Source organism: Microtus ochrogaster, chromosome X, assembly GCF_000317375.1.
Source record: "Microtus ochrogaster isolate Prairie Vole_2 chromosome X, MicOch1.0, whole genome shotgun sequence".
Taxonomy (NCBI): Eukaryota; Metazoa; Chordata; class Mammalia; order Rodentia; family Cricetidae; genus Microtus; species Microtus ochrogaster.
This window is the reverse complement of record NC_022026.1, coordinates 49,616,060-49,638,034: the sequence shown is the minus strand read 5'-3', so window position 1 is coordinate 49,638,034 and position 21,975 is coordinate 49,616,060. Positions and strand designations below refer to the sequence as shown.

At 39.1% G+C, this 21,975-nt stretch overlaps 1 protein-coding gene across 1 annotated transcript in view; it reads left to right on the top strand.

Annotated features, from left to right (window-relative positions):
* The window catches only part of Map3k15 (mitogen-activated protein kinase kinase kinase 15), a 128,416-nt gene that overhangs the window by 52,932 nt on the left and 53,509 nt on the right, over positions 1 to 21,975 (top strand). Inside the window, exons 7-9 of the mRNA XM_005358845.3 lie at positions 17,929 to 18,099; positions 20,294 to 20,406; positions 20,755 to 20,914. Of these exons, the coding sequence (XP_005358902.1) occupies positions 17,929 to 18,099; positions 20,294 to 20,406; positions 20,755 to 20,914 (444 nt within the window). The remainder of the gene's footprint in view (positions 1 to 17,928; positions 18,100 to 20,293; positions 20,407 to 20,754; positions 20,915 to 21,975) is intronic.

Below are 21,975 nucleotides of genomic sequence, written 5' to 3'. Positions count from 1 at the left end.
ATTATAATATAACATCATATTTTGCTTATCTCCCCATTATCTTTCCTTGTTCTGACCCCTGTTGTTCTCTTTCTTCCCCTGATACTTCCTTCTGTTTTCATGTTACAACTACATATATATTTAAATCTTAGATTCTGCATATGAAAGAAAATGTGATATTTACCTTTGGTTTAACAAAGCTTTCATCTTTGAACCTCGATATCCAGAAAATTTCAGTGATATGGCATTACTAGTCAGTCACTTCATTGGTGCTTTAAGGCTCATGGCAGTAATTATTGACAGCTGCCAGATTCAGATGTCATTTAAGAGCCAAGACATTATTTGTAATACATTTTGACATATAAAATAAAGCATCAGTCATTAACCATTTGCTTTAGTCCTGTTCTATTGCTGTGAAGAGACACTATGACTAAGGTAGCTATTAAAAGATAAGGGATTTAATTGGGAGGTTGCTTTCAGTTTCAGAGGTTTACTCCATTATCATCATGGTGGGAAGCATGGTGGCATGCAGGCAAACACTGGAACAGTAGCTGAGAGCTACATCCTGAACCAGAGGCAGAGGAAGAGAGAGACAGAGACTGACTGGCTGGGTTTGGCATGGGCTTTTGAAACCTCAAAGGCTACCCCAGTAATGCCCTTCCTTCAACAAAGCCATACCTACTTTATAACAAGGCCATACCTCCTAATCTTTGTAATCCTTCTCAAATAGTGCAAATTCCTGGTGACTAATAATTCAAATATATGGGGGGAGCTTTCTTATTCAAACCACCACACAATTTCTTGAGGAGATCTAATCTGTTAGCAAGTCCTCCACTTGGCATTAAATGGACAGCATGCGGACATTATCAATTATTTGAATATTTAATTTCCATATTAAATCTGAAAGAGCAAATTGTAAATCTGCATTGATACTTGGAGAAATCACATTCTCATTTTAACCCAAGGATTCCAGGAAAGTTTAAAAAGAAAAAGTCTTGTTTATAGAAACTATTGAGATTTCCCCGTAGATTCAGTCTCTCTTATGTCGCAAGAGTGTGTATTAAGAGACTTCAGATGCATTCATTTCTTTTGATACTGCCCTTGAAATAGGGCATAAAAGAAAAGGGGAAGTAGGTTTTCAGATTTGTCAGGGCACATTTCTGAAGGGGGACACAAGAATCAGCAGATCAATACTATGCCTCTCCCTTCTAAGTTCAAGGATAGTAGTTCACATTTTAGGCTAAATACTGTCAGTATCATAGTGTCAGGTAGTCCTTTACAGAAGACTCCCATGCTTGGATGTGTGTGAAAAAAAATATTTCTAGTGTATCACAGCTCTCACTAAAGCAATAAGGAGAAGAGACTATTATACCTGTGTTATGGGAGCTGTCAAAAAGTATCTGTGTGGTAGGGCATGTTTTTGTTTGGGAGTTATGTGACTATTTTCCACCTCCACTTTGTTGATATATACCAGTCACCTGTAAGTAAGTCATGTGACTTCTCAGGAATTAGAACCTCGCAAAGATTAAAAATAAAAAGAGAGGGCCAGGCGTTGGTGGTACACGCCTTTAATCCCAACACTGGGGAGGCAGAGGCAGACATATCGCTGTGAGTTCGAGGCAAGCCTGGGTTACAAGAGCTAGTTCCAGGACAGGCTCCAAAGCTACAGAGAAACCCTGTCTCAAAATAAATAAATAAATAAATGAATGAATAAATAAATAAAAAGCGGGGTAGTAAGATGGCTTAGCAGGTAAAGGTACTTACTGCCAAACCTGACCACTGGCATTCAATCCCAAGGACCCACATGCTAGGAAAAGGAAATTAATTCCCACTAATTGACCATCACATGGATTTGTACCAACCTTTTGGTTGTACTCAGTGCACAGTTGCAAGGTCACTTGGCACTACCCCAAGTATTTCAGTAATGGATGTTTACAAGATGAAAGGTAGGGTCTGACTATAATGATCAGTTTAGTTCAGCCTGAATGAAGGACACATTTATGATAGAAGTAGGTAGCTGTAAGGAAGGCTGGTACTAGAGATTGAGGACTACATACTTATGAGGGATTTAGGTTTTGTTCTGTAGATACTAGGGTGTTTCTGTTGAATAAGCAGGAAATTCAGAAGTTCAAGGTCTTAGTAAACTCAAGGGCAGTCTGGAATACATGAGATCCTGCTGAAAGAGGGGTAAGGGAGAAGGAGAGAGAAAAACTTTTTATGTACTATAAAGTTACAGTCTACATTCTCCCCTAGAATCAGCCTCTGAAAAAAATAGGGTACACATAATTTATTTGGGTGGTGATCATTTCCTCCCTTCTATTCCCCTTCCCAGTTTACCCAGGAGATGTTAACTAATTTCCTTTGCTGGGGCTCTCCATGTGTATTCCTCTAAGGGTCCTCCTTGTTAACCTAGCTTCTCTGGGGTTGTGGTTCATAGCCTGGTTATCCTTTGCTTTACATCCAGTATCCACTTATGAGTACATACCATGTTTGTCTTTCTGGGGAATTTTTTTAAAACAATTATTTTATTTAATTTGTGTAATGCTTAGTATAACTAAAATAAGAGGACATAAACTTGATTTTTTAGAATTCTTCTGGGCAGTGTACATGGTAAATCCTTGTCAGACTAATTGCTATGAACTTAGTTTTCAAGAATATTCTTCGTATCGAAATGTCAGTATTACTAAGGCTATAATACATGTAAAGTGATAGATTAATGTTGTTCAGCTAACTGATAGCTTTGCATGGTGAGAATTACAGGAGATTACAGTACCAATGAACAGTAACATTCAATATCTAGGTTAGCTTGTTCTGTATATAATAATGGCTAAATTATCAAATGTTGAGATGGTAGCTGGTATCTTACATTTTCAGATAAATTTTAACATAACTGTTATAACATTAAAAGTAAAAACAATTGCCTATCTGTATTCTCCTTTTTCTAATGTATTTTTTTTTATTTTTGAGAATTTCATTGGATTGGGGACTTAGCTCAGTGATAGAGTGCTTGCCTAGCAAGCTCAAGGCCCTGGATTTGGTCCTCAGCTTCAGAAAAAAAAAAGAAAAGTATTTCTTACATGGCTATTGATTGCATTTATATCATTGCATCATTTCCACACCTCCATCTCCCTTTTCCCCTTCCAATCCTTCCTATCTGCCCCCACTGTCTCTCAAGTGAACATTTTTTTATTTGCTATGATGTAATATTTCTCTGTTCAAAAGTGTTTTTTTTAATTTTATTTATTTATTTATTACAGATTTCTGTCTCTTTCCCGCCACCGCCTCCCATTTCGTTCCCCCTCCCCCAATCAAGTCCCCCTCCCTTGTCAGCCCAAAGAGCAATCAGGGTTCCCTGCCCTGTGGGAAGTCCAAGGACCACCCACCTCCATCCAGGTCTAGTAAGGTGAGCATCCAAACTGCCTAGGCTCCCACAAAGCCAGTACGTGCAGTGGGATCAAAAACCCATTGCCATTAATCTTGAGTTCTCAGTAGTCCTCATTGTCCGCTATGTTCAGCGAGTCCAGTTTTATCCCAGGCTTTTTCAGACCCAGGTCAGCTGGCCTTGGTGAGTTCCCGATAGAACATCCCCATTGTCTCAGTGTGTGGGTGCACCCCTCGCGGTCCCGAGTTCCTTGCTTGTGCTCTCTCTCCTTCTGCTCCTGATTTGGACCTTGAGATTTCTGTCCGGTGCTCTAATGTGGTCTCTGTCTCTGTCTCCTTTCACCACCTGATGAAGGTTAATATTCAGGAGGGTGCCTATATGTTTTTCTTTGGGTTCTCCTTATTTAGCTTCTCTAGGGTCACTAATTATAGGCTCAATGTCCTTTGTTTATGGCTAGAAACCAAATATGAGTGAGTACATCCCATGTTCTTCTTTTTGGGTCTGGCTTACCTCACTCAAGATAGTGTTTTCTATTTCCATCCATTTGCATGCAAAATTCACAAAGTCCTTGTTTTTTACTGCTGAGTAGTACTCTAATATGTATATATTCCATACTTTCTTCATCCATTCTTCCATTGAAGGGCATCTAGGTTGTTTCCAGGTTCTGGCTATTACAAACAATGTTGTACGTAGGAAGTGGTCTCCTGTGCCCATATGCTGTAGAGTACTTCCCACTTTCTCTTCTATCAGGTTCAGTGTGTTTGGACTGATATTGAGGTCTTTAATCCATTTGGACTTGAGTTTTGTGCATGGTGATAGATATGGATCTATTTTCATTCTTCTACAGGTTGACATCCAGTTTTGCCAGCACAATTTGTTGAAGATGCTCTCTTTTTTCCATTGTATACTTTTAGCTCCTTTATCGAAAATCAGGTGTTCATAGGTTTGCGGGTTAATGTCAGGGTCTTCTATTCGATTCCATTGGTTGACTTCTCTGTTTTTATGCCAATACCAAGCTGTTTTCAATACTGTAGCTCTGTAATAGAGTTTGAAGTCAGGGATGGTAATCAAAAGTGTTTTAATCTGGGTGAATTGTCACACACTTGTTGTCCCAACTACTAAAATGCGGAGGCAAGTGGATCTTTTGAGCCCAGGAGCTTGAGACTGCCTGAGCAACATAGGAAAGCCCCATCTCAAAAACATGTTTTGTTTGAGTGCCTGATAAGTGAGTACCCAGAAAGCTTTTAGCAGTGCATCTCTGGATTATGCACATACACGTGGAGCATCTTCTGAGAGCAACATGGGAGAATCACTATAATGAGAAAACTACCCCATGACCCCTCCTTTATGAACAGATGGAGACTGTTGGCTCTGTCATTGATCCAAATGAAACATCAAATCCAAATGCTAACCATCAAATGACCTTCTAGAATGAGAAAATTTTTACAAAATATTTTTATTATTATTTAGAATTTCATACATGTGTAAAATGTATCTTGATCATATCCATCTCCAACTCCTCCCTGAAACTTTCCCCCAGGCTGCTCCTAAATATACCTCCCTCCAAAATTTATATCATCTTTTTTTAATAGAAGTCACACTGAGTCCAGTTTGTGTTGTTTATATGTTCATAGGTGTGGGGTCATCCATTTGGGTATGGGCTACCTACTAATGACTACCTACCTCAAAGAAAAGTGATTCTTCTTACTCCAGAAGCTGTCATCTGCCAATAGCCCCTCAGCTAGGGCTAGAGCATCTGGAACCCACTGCCCCCAGCACATACCATGTTAAAATTTTCACCTGGATTGATATGCTGCAGGTCTTATGCTGGTAACCACGGTTGCTGTGTTTTCATGTGTGCAATAGCCATATCATGCCCAGAGGACATTTTGCAGTACTTCTTCCCATCTTCTAGCTCTTAAGTTCTTTTCACCCCCTTCTTCTGAGTTGTTCCCTTAACATTGGGTGATTGATGTAGCCAGCCCATCTATGGTAGAGTAATCACAATCACTTATTCTCAAAGACTTAGCATAGTTATAAGTTGTCTGCATTAACCTTTACCCTCTGAAATAAGCATGTCTGATCAAGATTGAGAGTATCACCAATCTGTATGTTAAACGTAAATATTTGAAGATAGTGTGACAATGTGCTATTTAGTAAAACATCAACTGAAAACTGAGAATTTAGAGGGAAAGAAAGAGATGTAGGTGGAGGGTCATGGGAGTAAATGTAATCAATTCATTGTATGTATGTACAAATATATGAAACTTAAATTTTTATATGTATGGATGTTTTTCCTGGGTGTATGTATATGCACTATATGCATGCCTGATACCTATGTTAGCCAAAAGAGAGCATTGGATCCCCTGAAACTGGAGTTATGAGTAGTTGTGAGTCCACATGTGGGGACTAGGAATTAAAGCCAGATTTTCTGAAAGACCAGGAAGTGCTTTTTACCGCTGAGCTATCTCTCAAGCCCCAGAACTTAAAGTTTTAAGTTACTTCTCACCTATTCTTACCGAAGAATTAAATTAAGCCTCATGTAGGGACTCAATACAATGTATACCACATCTTACTTTAGTAACAAACTATTTTTGTGCTTTTAAGAGGAGTCGCCTAGCAAATCAGGTGACAGTTGAGAGTTCCTATACCTAAACATAGTAAAGGCAATGTACAGCAAGCCAACAGCCAATATCAAACTAAATGGAGAGAACTTCACAGCGATCCCACTGAAATCAGGAACAAGACAAGGTTGTCCACTCTCTCTGTATCTATTCAGTATAGTTTTTGAGGCCCTAGCTAGAGCAATAAGACACCAAAAGGAGATCAAGGGGATACATATTGGAAAATAAGTCAAACTCTCACTGTTTGCTGATGATATGATAGTTTACATAAGCGACCCCAAAAATTCTACCAAGGAACTTCTACAACTCATAAACACTTTCAGTAATGTATCAGGATACAAGATTAACTCAAAAAAATCAGTAGCCCTCCTGTACACAGATGATAAAAGGGCTGGGGAAGAAACCAGAGAAACATCACCCTTCACAATAGCCACAAATAACATAAAATATCTCAGAGTAACTCTAACCAAACAAGTGGAATACTTCTATGACAAAAACTTTAAATCTTTGAAGAAAGAAATTGAAGAAGACACCAGAAAGTGGAATGATCTCGCATGCTCCTGGGTAGGTAAAGTTAACATAGTAAAAATGGTAATCTTACAGATTGAATGCAGTGCCCCTAAAAATCCCAGCAAAATTCTCCACAGATCTTGAAAGAATGGTACTCAACTTCATATGGAAAAGCAAAAAACCCAGGATAGCCAAAACAGTCCTGTACAATGAAAGAACCTCTGGAGACATCACAATCCCTGACTTCAAACTCTGTTAGAGAGCTACAGTACTGAAAATAGCCTGGTATTGGCTAACATAAAAACAGACAGGAAGACCATTGGAACTGAATCAAAGACCCGAATACCAATCCTCACACCTACAAAAACTTGATTTTTGACAAAGAAGCAAAAGATCTAAAATGGAAAAAAAGAAAACCATATCCAATGAATGGTGCTGGAATAACTGAATATCAACATGTAGAAGAATGAAGATAGACCCATATCTATCACCATGCACAAAACTCAAGTCCAAATGGATCAAAGACCTCAACATAAAGCCAGCCAGCCACACTGAACCTCATAGAAGAGAAAGTGGGAAGTACACTTGAACACATTGGCACAGGAGACCACTTCCTAAATATAACCCCAGTAGCACAGACACTGAGAGAATCAATTAATAAATGGGACCTCCTAAAACTGAAAAGCTTTTGTAAAGCAAAGGACATAGTCAACAAGACAAAATGACAGCCTACAGAATGGGAAAAGATTTTCACCAACTCCACATCAGACAGAGGGCTGATCTCCAAAATATACAAAGAACTCAAGAAATTGGTCATCAAAAGAACAAATAATCCAATAAAAAATGGAATACAGACCTAAACAGAGAGCTCTAAACAGAGGATCTGAAATGGCTGAAAGACACTTAAGGAAATGTTCAACATCCTTAGCCATCAGAGAAATGCAAATCAAAACAGATCTGAGATTCCATCTTACACCTGAAAGAATAGCCAAGATCAAAAACACTGATGACAACTTATGCTGGGATAAAGGGAACACTCGTGCATTTCTGGTGGGAGCGCAAGCTGGTATAGCCCCCTTTGGATATCAGTATGGTGATTCTTCAGAAAATTAGGAAACAACCTTCCTCAGGACCCAGCAATACCCCTTTTGGGTATGTATCCAAAGGATGCTCAATTGTGCCACAAGGACTTGTGCTCAACTATGTTCATAGCAGCATTGTCATAGCCAGAACCTGGAAGCAACCTAAATGCCCGAAGAATTTGTAAGGAAAATGTGGTACATTTTCACAATGGAGTACTACACAACAGAAAAAAATAACGACAGCTTGACATTTGCAGGCAAATGGATGGAGCTAGAAAACATTATTTTTCTAAAGATTCATTTATTTATTATGTATACAACATTCTGCCTCCGTGTATGCCCACATGCCAGAGGAGGGCACCAGATCTCATTACAGATGGTTGTGAGCCACCATGTGGTTGCTGGGGATTGAACTCAGGACCTCTGGAAGAGAAGCCACTGGAAGAGCAGCCAATGCTCTTAACGTCTGAGCCATCTCTACAGCCTTAGAAAACATTATTTTGAGTGAGGTAACCCAGACACAGAAAGACAATTATCACATATACTCACTCATAAGTGGTTTTTAGACATAAAGAAAACCAGCCTACAAATCACAATCCCAGATAACATAGACAACAATGAGGACCCAAGAGAGACATACATAGATCTAATCTACATGGGAAGTAGGAAAAGACGAGAGCTCCTGTGTAAATTGGGAGCATGGGGACCATGGGAGAGGGCAAAGGCAGGGAGGGGAGCAGAGAAAAATGTAGAGCTCAATAAAATTGGTAAGAAAAAGTTGAGAGTTCCTGTAAGTCCGTCTCTTATGGGACTAGTAACTGGATAGCCAGAATGCACATAAAATGAGTTCAGAAACATGGAAGATCCAGCTGCCCATATGTCAACTTTCTTGTATTTGTGAAGATGTGAGGAAGGCCAAATGGTTGGTTCTTCCCTAGACAAGAGCAAGCTTCTCCTTAGGTATTTAGGCAAACCCATCTTGGAAGGAGCTAAACTTTGAAAAACCATATGGAATAAAACGTAAAGTTTGAACAAAAACTTCTGAGTTGCTCTGGATATGTCTTTTTGGTTAGGCAGAGCTTTAGAAAAACTTTTCAGAAGAGAACTAAACATAGCTCCAGTGGTCTGGTTCCTTCTCTAGCTCACTGCACTTTTAGCTGGTCTTTAGTGTGAGGAGCAGCAGGCTGTTGATACTGTGGGTGCTTACATCTGGAGTTCTTCGTCTGGGAATACTTTTTTTTTGTCATCACTTTAGACTGACTGGGATCATCCTTAAGAATCTAGTTCAAGCATCCCTTTCTGAGATAGGCTGGTACTAAATCTAAAAGGGACACATCTCTGTGTTTATTTGTGTAATATCTATCATCTCTCCAACTAGACTCTGAATTTGAGATGGGGGACTATGCCATGGTATATACTAGGCCACTGTATATACCCAGTGCTTAAGATCACTGTGCAACCTGTATGCAAGCATTCAATAAATATTTGTTGAATGGAGTAAATTAACTAATGTCTAAGTGATTGGCTACAGTGTAGAGTTAGAAGTGATCTGTATGTAATGAATGCTATATATATGGATGCTATAGTTATTTTCAGGGTTTGGCAGCAAAAAACAAGTTTTTTCATGTCTTCTTTATTTACATGTGAGTGTATACATAAAATATTTCAGTGATATTCAGTATATATAGAAAATAGAGAAAGGAAAGGGAGTGGGAAATATGTAGTGCAATAAAAACAATAAAAAAGAAAATATCAAAAAAATAATTACTGGTAATACCACCACCCATATTATATTACTTTCGTGGCTGTGATAAAACACCATGACTAAAAGTGACTTAATAGAAGAAAGAGTTTATTTTCGTTTACAGTTCCAGAGAGAGAGTCCATGGAACTAAGTGACAAGCTCTACCTCCTATAGGTTCCATAGCCTCCCCAAATAGTACCAAAAGGAGATCAGGTATTCAGAGCCTATGGGGGCCGTTTTCACCCAAACCTCCACAAATAGTATCCATTGAATTAGGACCCAAAGCAGAGATTTACATAGATTAGACCAGGGTCAGTGGTGATAGAAGTCTTCCTAGTCAGGGACCCCAGGTATTTTCCAAATTTCTCTGTATTCGATACTCAGGAGAGATAGCCTCCTCAGAGAGTTTATCTTCCTGACCATGGAAACAATCTGCCTTCTTAGTATTGTTGACTTACGTATTCACCAGGGTAAGGTTACTGCTATAATAAACAGCCCACAAAGTTAATACCTTGGCAATTATGAGAATTTCTCTTCCCTTATGCAACAGAGTTGTACAATTAAACCATAGTTTATTTTTAATTTATTCTTCTCTCATATATTATATCCCAACCACAGTTTCCCCTCCTTCCTCTCTTCTAAGTCCTTCCCAGGGATATCAACCAAATGGCATATCAAATTATAATAAAAGTAGGCATATAACTGCAGTTAATTTTAGAGCATTTGCAGCATTCCCTCTGAATAAATCTATCCATTACCAGTCACTTCCCTTTCTTGTTTCCTCCAGTTTTCCTCCCTATTCACTATTAATCTATTCTGACAACACATTAGTAGTTACTTCCAACTCCTCACCTCACTAGCTAACCAATATTCTTCTTTTTTGTCCCTGTCTATGGTTTTGCCTGCTCTGGCAATTCCCTATAAATAGAGTGAGAAAATACATGTTGTTTTGTGTGTGGCTTTTGTCATGTGGCATAATATTTAAAACATTCATTTATGTTGGAGAATGCCAATACTTCATTTTTGTGGCTGAGCATGCTACAGACCATATTTTATTTATCATTTCATCTGTTGGTGGATATTTGGGTTTGTTTCTACTTTTCAGTCATTGTATGGAGACTTCTATGAGCCTGGTGAGGGGTTTCTGTTCGTTACTCCTTCCTTCATGTGTTCTTTCATCCAAATAAACTGCAAGGGAAAATGGAAAATGGAGTCTGGGTGACCAGGAAGGAAAGGAATTAGGCTGTAGTGAGCCTGCAACAATTTGTAAGTAAGAAGTGAAGCCTTTAACTGGATCCTTTGTGAAGATTTCTAGTAACATGTCAGGACAGGATCAAGGCAAGAATATGCTTCAGATCCTGCCACGTTTGTGCAAGTGGAAGGAACAGTCTACAAAATGTCCAGTTCTGTCGCACAGTCTTCTCGTCAGTGCAGGGCCATCACATATTCCTTCGAATCCCCCTGAAGGCGGGGAAACTTGGCAGGCTGGGAGCACAGCAAGAGTTTCTGCCTGTGATGCAACTTGGACCTACTTGTAGAGTAGGAAACAACTATTTTGGTTTTCGTTTCTTTGGCTGTGGGCATTGTTCATATGACAACATAGGTTGTTTCTAGTCATTCCCTTCTTTAAGTATGAGACATCTGGCCGGGGAGGGCACCTGCTTTCCTGTGGCAGGTGTGTATCTATCAGAGCCCAATCAGGAAACAGAAACTACCTCGTGTACTTAAAGTGGAGGAAACCGAACATGGGAAATTGGTTGCATAGACGATGAAAGAGTTGATGGAATCAGAAAACCGGGAGGCAGCCTAGAAATTAGCAGCTATAGGAAGCTGCGCCACTCTTTCTTTGGAGAGGTCTAGAATAGAGGGTGACATTAGCAGAAGCCAGATACAGAAGTAACCTGGAGTAGTGACCCTGAGGCAGCCTCCTGGGAGCTGTCTATGGAAGAGGACCAGCTGTGGTCAGAGGTGCCCCAAACCAAGAAAGGACAGACAAAATTGCTTGATCTTTTCTTCATCCCCATCTTCCAGTTACCTACCTAGATGGCCTTCCAGTGGCGATAGCCAGATACATGGTCATAAAAGCCTGAAGACTTAGCCTGAACAAAGCAGAGTGGTGAAGACTAGGAGAGTATCTGAAAGAAAACAGACCCATCAGTGACCCCATAAAACACTTTCAGATACACCAATTGTCTTCTGTATGCTCTTAACACAACTCTATTGTGGCATAGTTTATATACAATAAAATGTAAAATTAGCAGTAAATAATTGATGAGTGTGGCCAACAAAATAATACTCATCAGATTACCAGTGCTGAGAGCTACAATGATTTAATCCACAAAAGTTACCTTTTTTTTACTGCTTCCTAGTCACTTTCCACTCCCATCCAGCCTCAATTTGCATAGTTTTGATTGATCTAGGTCCCCCCCCCTCACCTTTTTTTGGGTCGTGTCAGAATTTGTATATACCCATTCAGTGATTTTTAAATTTTTTTCCTATGGTTCTTAGACTTGGGTTCTAGAGATTTCATTACTCTTCTTTCTCTGCCTTATTCCTCAATTACTTCTCTCCCCTCTTTCCTCTTTCCCTCCCTTTCTCCACCCCCACCATGTACAATATTTATAGAAGCAATGTATTGTTAATAATTGATTTCAAACTTTTTGTTTGGAGTAGATTTTTGTTTATTTGTTTTGCTTTTTTCCAACACAGGGTTTCTCTGTGTAACAGTTCTGGCTGTCCTGGAACTCGCTTTGTAAACCAGACTGGCCTCTAACTCACAGAGGTCTGCCTGCCTCTGCTTTCCAAGTGTGGAGTAGATGTTTTTGTGACAGTGTCACACTGTTTCTCAGGCTAGCCTGGACCTCATCGAATCCCTCTTGTCTTAGTGTCCCAAATGCTTAGATCATACACATAGATGCCCACATCTCTCCCGAGTTCTCTTTCTTTCAGTAAAGTCATCCCTAGGGCAGTCCAGTTGGTTATGTTGTATCTCAATTATTGGATCCCATTTTTCTGCTTCTCTGCACATCTTAGAATTTTACTGTACTCCACATATCTTTTCTCAAACACCTGAGTCGAAGTATGGTTTAGTTTTGTTTGTTACTATGAGTATTGGAAGCCTTGCCTAGACCCGATGATTAGCATTTATGGCTTTCTAGTAGTTGTAGAGACTACTAGGTTGACAATGCATTGCATTTTAATTTGGTTCACTTCACCTGTGATTAGACCAACCCCCATCCCTCTGCTGCCTTTTCTGTCTTATCAATATTTTGTGCAAAAAGAGCCAGAGACTGCCATTTCTGATATCTTTGGACTCAGTTTTTGCAGGGCCTGGAATCCAAGTGCTGTGATTAATGCATGTGATAGCTTTTGGTTTCTGAGCTTATCTTTCATTTCTAGACTAGGGAGTGGAGATAGAACACCAGAATTGTTAGGGTGAGTGATTTTATTTTGCTTACGGATAATTCTAAATTGGATTCTCTATCATCTTAATACTGTTTTATTCTTTTAAAAAAAAGCTCATTTACTTTTGTCTTTACTGTCAAAGGCTCTTTCTTTCAGTGGTCTACTGAGACCAGGCAAGCAAGTGTGGAAATTGTCATACTTCTGTAATTGACTTCATCATGACTTCCCACCATAGGAAGGACCGTTCACATGCTCGTATGTCCTAAATGGAGGGGGGAGGACTTTGGACTTTCCACAGGGCAGGGAACCCTGACTGCTCTTCAGACTCGAGAGGGAGGGGGAGAGGAGTGGGGGGAGGGTGGGAGGAGGGGAAGGCTGGGAGGAGGCGGAAATTTTTTTTTCTCAATAAAAAAAATGTAAAAATAAAAAAAGTCTTTTATTTTGTTTTCAGCACCTGCAAGACAATGTTCTAGAAAGGATGGTGGCTCTTTAGAGAAGACCTCACTCATGAGAAAGTGATACGGAGGAATGTCAGAAAGCAGTCAGGGGTCATGTCACCGAAATACATGGGGAGGAAAGCTATAGGTAGAGAGACTAGCACAGGTAGCAGCAAGAAGGCTTGCACAGCTGGAGCAGATGCATAGATGATGGGGAGTATAGGTGGGAAGAGATGAGATTGGAGAAATAACTAACTACGATATCTTGGAAAGTATTGGAGGCCATTTTTAGAAAATGGTACCTTTTCTAAACCAAGTGTCCCCGAAGAGTTGTTGTTGTATTGTTTAAAGCCGAGTCTCATTGTGTAGTCAGACCTCACATTTATAATAATCCTCCTGCCTTAGCCTCTAGAGTGCTGGGATGCAGTAATACACCAACTTGCTCCAGGAGAGGTTAGATTGGACCTGCTACCTGACATAAAATTGTTGCAGGATCAATGGCTTCTGCGTTAAGAATACATTGACTTAATTGGGGGAGGGGGAGGGAAATGGGAGGCGGTGGCGGGGAAGAGACAGAAATCTTTAATAAATAAATAATTTTTTTAAAAAAAGAATACATTGTAGAGAAGTAAGGGAGAAGGGGGAGGGGGAAGGACTGTGGCTTGGGCCATGGTGCTAACTGTGGAAGTCATGAGGAGTGGATTTTTCAGATATGGTTTGAAATAAAAACCAGTGGCATCTGTTTGATATATAGAACAATATTAGGGGACATAAAGCATGACTAATGTTATTTTTTAGCCTAATAATTGAACAAGATGGGGAAGGCTGCAAAAAGACCATTATGATAGTGTGATCAAATAATTTTAGATGTATTGAATTTGAGAGATTAGACATGCAAAGGGTATACTCAGATGGAGATATAAATCTAGAGTTTGGGGGGTAATCTGAGCCAGAAGTAGAAATTTGATGGTTGTCAGAATATAGATGGTTTGAAAACTCAGGTTATAACTAGATTGTACTATGAGGAGATTTAATGTATTTGATACAGAGGAGAAGGGCCAAATGTTTGCGTTTGGACATCTCCATTGTTAAGATGATAGATATAAGTAGTAACCAAGCTCCAGTAAGAGAATAATCAGGTGACTGCAGTGTCCTGCTACTCAAATGAATGAAAAAGGAGCCACAGTTGTCATGTACACACACAGGTCAAATGCATGTGTGTATCAAATGATCAGACAGTTCAAGGACTGAGAATTGTTACATAGATTTAGCAATAGTGCAGACATACTGAGTCCGAATGTGCAGGATAAAAAGCATGGATGGCCAAGTCTCATATCTGGACATTTAACTAACTGATCTGGTGTGCACAGTGGATTCCAGGACTTTTAAAGACCCCTAGGTATGTCTAATAAGGTTAAGACCACTATCATCTTTATTTTTTTTTGTCGTTGTGATATGTCCTTAGTGTCAGAAACTGACGTTGCTGACTGATTAAACACAGAAGTTTTTATCTGTAGGGCTTGTTTCTGGATACTTGGGATCTGAAAATGATAAGCAGATCTGAAAGCTGATTAGTAACCAGTAAAGGGATAAGCTGTTTAGTGCCTGTCTTAAATTGGCTTTTAAGCTGAAAATCTCTTGGCTTTCATTTTTTCAGGTGTTTGATTTGATTTGTGTTTATTCAAAAGACATTTTGTTTTTAACAAGGGTAAGTTCAAGTTAATAATAATTTTAAAAACTCAAAATGAAATTTTAGTATAACTAGTCCAGAAAAAAAGTAGCCCAACTTGAAAGCATTTAGGTGAGTTAAGCACATTCCTTGAAGAATCCTGAATATTTCATCCCTCAAAAGTTGCCTAGTAACAGGTATAGAAATCTAATAATTTTTCACATTCTTACCATAGATGTTAGGAGTTATCTAGATGCTTTAGTAAATTTGAGTTGGTTTGGTATCTGTTAAAGAATTGAAGAATATCATGGTAGGCTATAGAAAAAGAAGTCTGATTTGCAGCCTTGTTAAATGGGATACTCTATGACAAAGAGAGTGGGAACACAAATGCATTAAAAACAAGACCAAGGTAGAAGATAGAAAAAGAGAGTAGAAAAACAGGCTTAATTTTTACAGGTTCCCAAAAGGATGCCAAATGTCTACACTAGCGCTTCTCAATCTGAGTTACATCCCAACAAGAGAAATAAAGCCTAATGCCCCATGGCATCCAGTGAATGACATGAATAATTCTTTCCTGAGTATGCAGTGGGGCTAGTCATGTACCATCTTTGGAAGAATTTAGAAACTGTCATACAAATGATATGATAATGCTCTCTAGGGTTTAATTTTATTGTGGAACCCCAGTTGAGAAAGCCTATTTAGGTACTATTCTGTCTTCTTAGATGATGAAGTAAGTTTTTGAGGTATGTCTTTAGGAAAGAAAACATTTTTAAAAACCTGCTATAAAAGTACCAAAATTTAAGAAGATTAGTTTCTTTATTGATTTTACTAGAATAAAGCTGAGTGTAGTAGATACAATCTCAGAATTTTGGAGGCTGAAGCAGGAGGACTGCCATGAGCTTTAGGCCAGCCTGGACTACATACTGGGTTTCAGTTCATCTTGGGCTGAGTGACATGTCCCAACAAAATATTTAAAGGATTCACTAGACTAGTTATTAACAAAGCATAAAGACTACCATTTTATACAAATCCTCACGAGAGTTTTCTAAAGAGTTTAATGTGTATCCTTCCAGGCTTCTGTCTATCTGCATGAACATCTGTGTTATAGTGTTTATTTCAAAGAACAGGATCGTGCTTTTCATTAGCATTTTTCCATACAACATTATGGATATTATTCTATATTATTATGTATTTATTCCTTTCTAAGGGCTGCATTGTATTACATAGCTTGGTTGTTATACATTTTTTCCTGTTCATTCTGTCAACAGACATTTACAACCATCTCCAATTGTTCACTATTACAAGCAATGCCGTAACAAAAGTACTTTTCAAAGCTTGTTGGGAAAATTGTATATTATAAATTCTAGAAGTTGAATTGTAACCAGGCAGTGGTGGCACACGCCTTTAATCCCAGCACTCGGGAGGCAGAGGCAGGAGGAGATCTCTGTGAGTTCTAGGCCAGCCTGGTCTACAGCTAGTTCCAGGACAGGCTCCAAAGCTAAAGAGAAACCCTGTCTCCAAGAATCCCCCCTTCCCTGAGAAAGAAGTTGACTTGTTAAAATCGGGATGCTTGCCTATCTTAATTTTTATGTAAAATTTCAAAAATTGGAGAATACTGTAATTGTAGGCAAGGATCTTCATAGACAAAGAGCAATAGGAAATAGAGAAATCAGAGAGTCTGGTATGGTGGATGGTGGCACATGTTTATATGAGCACTAGGAAGGCAAAGGCAGAATCACTGTGAGTTTGAGTCATCAGCCTTGTCTACACAGTAAATTCTGAAAACAACCACACCTACAAAGTGAGATCATGTCTAAAAAGATGGAGGAAATAGAAATGCAAAAGTATTTATTACTAAGATTATCTCGTGTGGTTATGGGGCCTGAGAAGCCCCATCCATAGGCTGCCTTCAAGCCACAGACTCAGGAAAACCAGTGCTAGAATTCAGTGAGTCCAAAGGCATGAGAATTAGGAGTGCCACTGTACATGATCCCTGAAGTCTGAAAACCTAGAACCAGGAACTTCAGTGTCTAAGGGCTGGAGAAGATAATTTCACAGCTCAAAGGGAGGGAAGGAGAAAAATAGATTGAGATTAGCCTTTTTGGTCTACGTGGACCGCAGTGTGTTAGTGGTGCTAACTAGCATTGGTGCTAGTGGGTCTTTAATCTATTGACTCAAATGCCAGTCTCTCCCACACACCAAGAAATGATATTTTTACCAAGTCTCTAGGAAACCATTAGCAAAGTTAAGTTGATATGTAAAACTAACCATCATTATAATTAATCTCCATGTACCCTTTATTCACTTGAATAGATAAATTTGCAAAAGCAAAATTTTATTTTACCTTAACCCTCACTTTCTTCTACTCAAAAGATCAGATTTTATTATGAATGAAAGATGTTCCATTTCCTCAACAGATATATCAAGGTTAAGGGTGCTTTTATGAAATAATTATAGATATGGTATCATAGCTAAAAATAATTACAGTTCCTTAATATCAGTGTTCACAATTTCACAGTTTTACTTTTTAAAAAGATTTATTTTCATTTTATGTTTATGAGTGCTTTGCTTGCTTGTATATGTGCACACCATAATACATGCAGAGGAAGAAGAGGGTGTTAAATCCCCCGGAATTAGTGTAATAGGCGGTTGTGAGCTACCTGACATGGGGTACTGAGAATAAAATCTGGATCCTCTGCAAGAGCAGTAAGTGCCCGTAACCACCAAGCCATTTCTCTAATGTCTTATTTTTTTTTTACAGTGGATTTGTCTGATTATGAATCTAGACATCATTTATATATTGCATTTGATTGACAATGGCTCTTAAGTCTCTTTTGAATACTGTTTTTTCCTCTTTTCTTCTTCTGATACATTAAGAATAAAATCAAGAAAGGAATTGACTATACTTTTATATGAGATTTTTCTGGCACAATTCTTAAGTAGTTGATACATTTGAAAAGGGAAAAAAATCTTAGAGTACTTGTCCTTTGAACAGAACAAATGAGTGTGTGTATATATATATATATATATATATATATATATATATATATATAAACATCTTAACTTAGATGTTTATGATCTCATAACATTTTTCAGGAGAAACAGCACTGGTGACCGTGAGAAGGCTCTCCGGGTCATGCTCCAAGTTCTGCAAAGCTGTGATCACCCAGCTCCTGACATGTTTTGCCTGTGTGGGAGGATCTATAAGGACATCTTCCTGGATTCAGGCTGTGAAGAGGATGCAAGCAGAGACAGTGCCATTGAGTGGTAAATAGCACACACAGTGCTACATAGAGCAGAACCATGTAGGCTAAATAGCCAGGGCTTTCCCTAGTGCGTATATATGCTTGCCAACTGACAGTGAAAACCATTGCAATATATGTGGTCTAGGGATGTTCACATTTCTGGTTCTGAGAGAAAGCTGTGAGAAATGGGTTCCTGCTGTTGTTTATGCTTATCCCATTCATTTACTCATTCGGGAGAAAGGAGGCATCATGTGCTTCTACCAGTTGTCCTTTCCAGAATTGTGTCTACCACCATTGAGCATTATCCTCCCAGTGAGCTATTCATGTCTGCCTGTCTTTATTCAACAAATGTTTATTCAAGGCTTATTTTGTACTAGACACTTTTCTGTATGGGAGGTGCAGACACAACAGTCATGAATCCTTATCTTTAAGGACCTTGCCTTGCTGTTGAGAGAAGTCAGCAAACAAATAAAATCTATAGGATATCAACTTCTGGTGAAGGCTTGAGGGGAGAGTGAAGCAGAGAGGGAGGGTAAAAAGAAGGCCGAGAGAGTGTTCTGAAATTTTATTTTATTTTGTTTTATTTTGGGGGTGATAGGGATCAAACCCAAGACCTTGTGCATAATAGGAAAGTGCTCTGTTACTGAGCAATAGTTCAGCCCCTCATTTGTGTTTTTAAATAGGATATTTAAAAATAAAACTATTTTATTTTTTGGAGGCTTGTGATTCTGTGGGATTTTGAGGCAGTTCCCATCCTGGTCCTCACTCCTGAAGTTGCTATCAGCTTGAGGGTTAGGCAGAACTAGGAACCCTAAGATGGCCCCATGAATATTTGGCGCTGATGTTTAAAGTGAAGGTAGGAGCTACAAGGCCTGCTGAGGCTAATTTTCAAGAACTCACTTGAACTCACTTGTGTTACATTTTGTGAAAATAAGTCATGTGGCCTACCAAAAGCAAAAGGGTAGAGAAATATGCTGTATCTTGGCCACCTAATTTTTGTGCGCACAAATTTCTCTGGGATTCCCAACCGCTTCCATACATTAGGACCCATTGAGAGGGACATCCGCTCAACTTCCCTCTTAGACCGTGATCTCACATCACCTGCTCTTTTTGTCCCCTTGTTGGGCGACACTGATACTGAGTTCACTGCAAATCTCTTGTCTCAGCCTTGCAAGTACTGAGAATAGAGGCATGAACCTCTGCCATGTTTAGCTTTGGCATTACTTTCCCTTGTGACGAAAAACAATGGGAAGATCCAGTAAGATATATGAAATTTTAAAGTCTTAGAACAGGTTGGACTTCTGTTGAGTAGCAATGATTTTCTTGCTGTCCTCTGGTCTGTGTGGTGGTACTTGAGTTATCCTCCAAAGTTCATAAAACCGCATTGTAACTGAATGATAGCTTTTCACTTTAAGAATTATTGTGTCACTAAATTCTCTTGTCACATAAATGAAAAGAAAATCACCCATAGTTTGCAAATCCTTGGTATTCAACCCCATTGAATAAATTATTTTTCTATATCATAGTAGTCATACTTGCTAATAGGATAAACATTTGTGTCTAGTAAAGAATAAAGATGAGAGTTAAAATGAAATTGTAAAGTTCTACCTATAAACTGGCACACTTAAGAGTTTTTGTCTTATTCCCTATCCTAACATGGTAAATTCCCTACCGCTCAGCTCCCCCGCACATTTGCATTGATAGCCATTTAGGATCTGCTATTCAGGCAGTATGGTCGTACATGAAGAAGGATTCACTGTTGTGATAATGGAAGCAAGCAAGCAAATGGCATGTAGAGAAATAACCCATGATTGGTGCTATTGCTATAAAATAAAAATACCCAATATACACTGAGGAATTTAACTTAAAATGAGACTTAGATATCAAATTATCATTTTGGAGGATTATAATGGAGTTTAAATTTCTTTTGTATGTTTTCATTTTATTTCCTTATTTATATAGTCAATACAAGCTTCTATAATCAAAATATCTTAGGAGAAAAACTAAAAGCTTCTTAGTGTAAATTACTGTGTTGCTGTTACATTTTTAAAACTTTGACGCTGTATGTACCTGTTCATCAGGATTAGGGGGAGGGAACTATAAAACATTAGAGTAATAAGTATTTTCATGAAAAGATCATTTGTATTATTGTGTACACATTTCATTCTAAATCAATAACTTAATGTAATAAGAATTTGGTGGTTCTATAATTATAGGTATCGCAAAGGGTTTGAACTCCAGTCATCTCTTTATTCTGGAATTAACCTTGCAGTTTTACTGATAGTTTCTGGACAACAGTTTGAAACTTCGATGGAACTAAGGAAAATAGGTAAAGCTGTCCATTATACAAGTTGAACATTAAAAAGTTCTTTTCAACTTATCTTTAATCCCAGCACGGGTAGATCTCCTTGAGGCTGGGACCTATTCTACATAATGACTTCCAGAGAGCCTGGCCTACACAACAAGATGTGTGTGTGTGTGTGTGTGTGCGTGCGGGTGTGCGTGTGTGTGTGTGTGTGTCCGTTCAAATAACTAATGCTGCTTTACAGTTACTTTACAATAGCAAACCTGACACAGCAGCCAAATAAAATGCCTGCTCATCCTTTTCCTAAATTCTTGTATGATATGGCAGAACTAGAAAGATTTGTTTCATGATATCAAAACTCCAATTCTTAAGGTGTCCGGCTGAACAGTTTATTGGGAAGAAAAGGGAGCCTGGAGAAAATGAACAATTACTGGGACGTAGGTCAGTTCTTCACCGTCAGCATGTTGGCAAGCGATATTGGGAAGGCTGTCCAGGCAGCAGAGAGGTTGTTCAAACTGAAGCCCCCGGTTTGGTAAGTCCCATCTGTGCCTACTAATGTCATGTCTCCATATCTGAACCTGTTCTAAATGTCTCATTCAAGGAGAAAATGTTAAAAACCAGCAGAACAACTGCTGTTTCTATTTTAATGTTTCTTCATTAAAGCAACTAAGATAGACATAACAGCTCTGAGGGGGTCATTGCTTTTATGTGTAGGCTGGAAGAGACAGATGTGCTCACCTGGAATGTATCCTTGCATGCTCTGTCCCTGAGACTAGACTGTCAGTCGTCTTCACTTCTTTTAGATTGTGTCTTCAAGAGCAAAATACTGTTTAATACTAGTATGTGTATGCTTTTGTGATAAAGCACATAGTAAAACTGAAAAAGAACCTCAAGAAAATGATGTTCCTGGGCTGGCCACACTCAGTAGTCTGCTGGCCATCTTGGCTCGGTGGTGATGTAGGGTCTTTTGTTGACCTTCAGTGAGGGTGTTGGCATCCTCCTCACTTGCTATACTGCCTGGCTGTTCCACAATGTACCCCCATTCCTATAGAAGCCCAGCCAGCTAATACTATTAAAGGACCTCTGGCCCTAGGTTATCCCAGCTACCAGCAAGACCACTGAGGAAGACATTGCCTGCCACTGCCATTGTGGGAGCTGATCGTCAGTTCCCTTCAAGATGATCTTATCTCCAAGGAAGTACTGACTCCTACATAGCCATGAGACCCTCCAGAGAGCACCTCTGGTCTATTCCCTTGTTCTGTGGTAGGGATGGGATACCCCAGTGACCTTGTCACACAGGTCCCTCCTTTTTTTGTCTCTCAGGGCAGCTTCCTACATGTAACAAGCTCTCACTCCAGCTCCTTCCTGTGGCACCCTGATGAGTTTTAGAGCTAGTTTTTTTGGCTTTAATGATGTTCATGTCCGATGAAAATTGGGCCTAAAAGACTAATAATAAAGACTGGTTAATAAAATCAGGGGATAAACCCGGACTCTCTGAATATGACGGACAATGAGGGCTGCTGAGAAGCCAAGGATAATGGCACTGGGTTTTGATCCTACTTCTAGCTCTGGCTTTGTGGGGGCCTAGCCAGT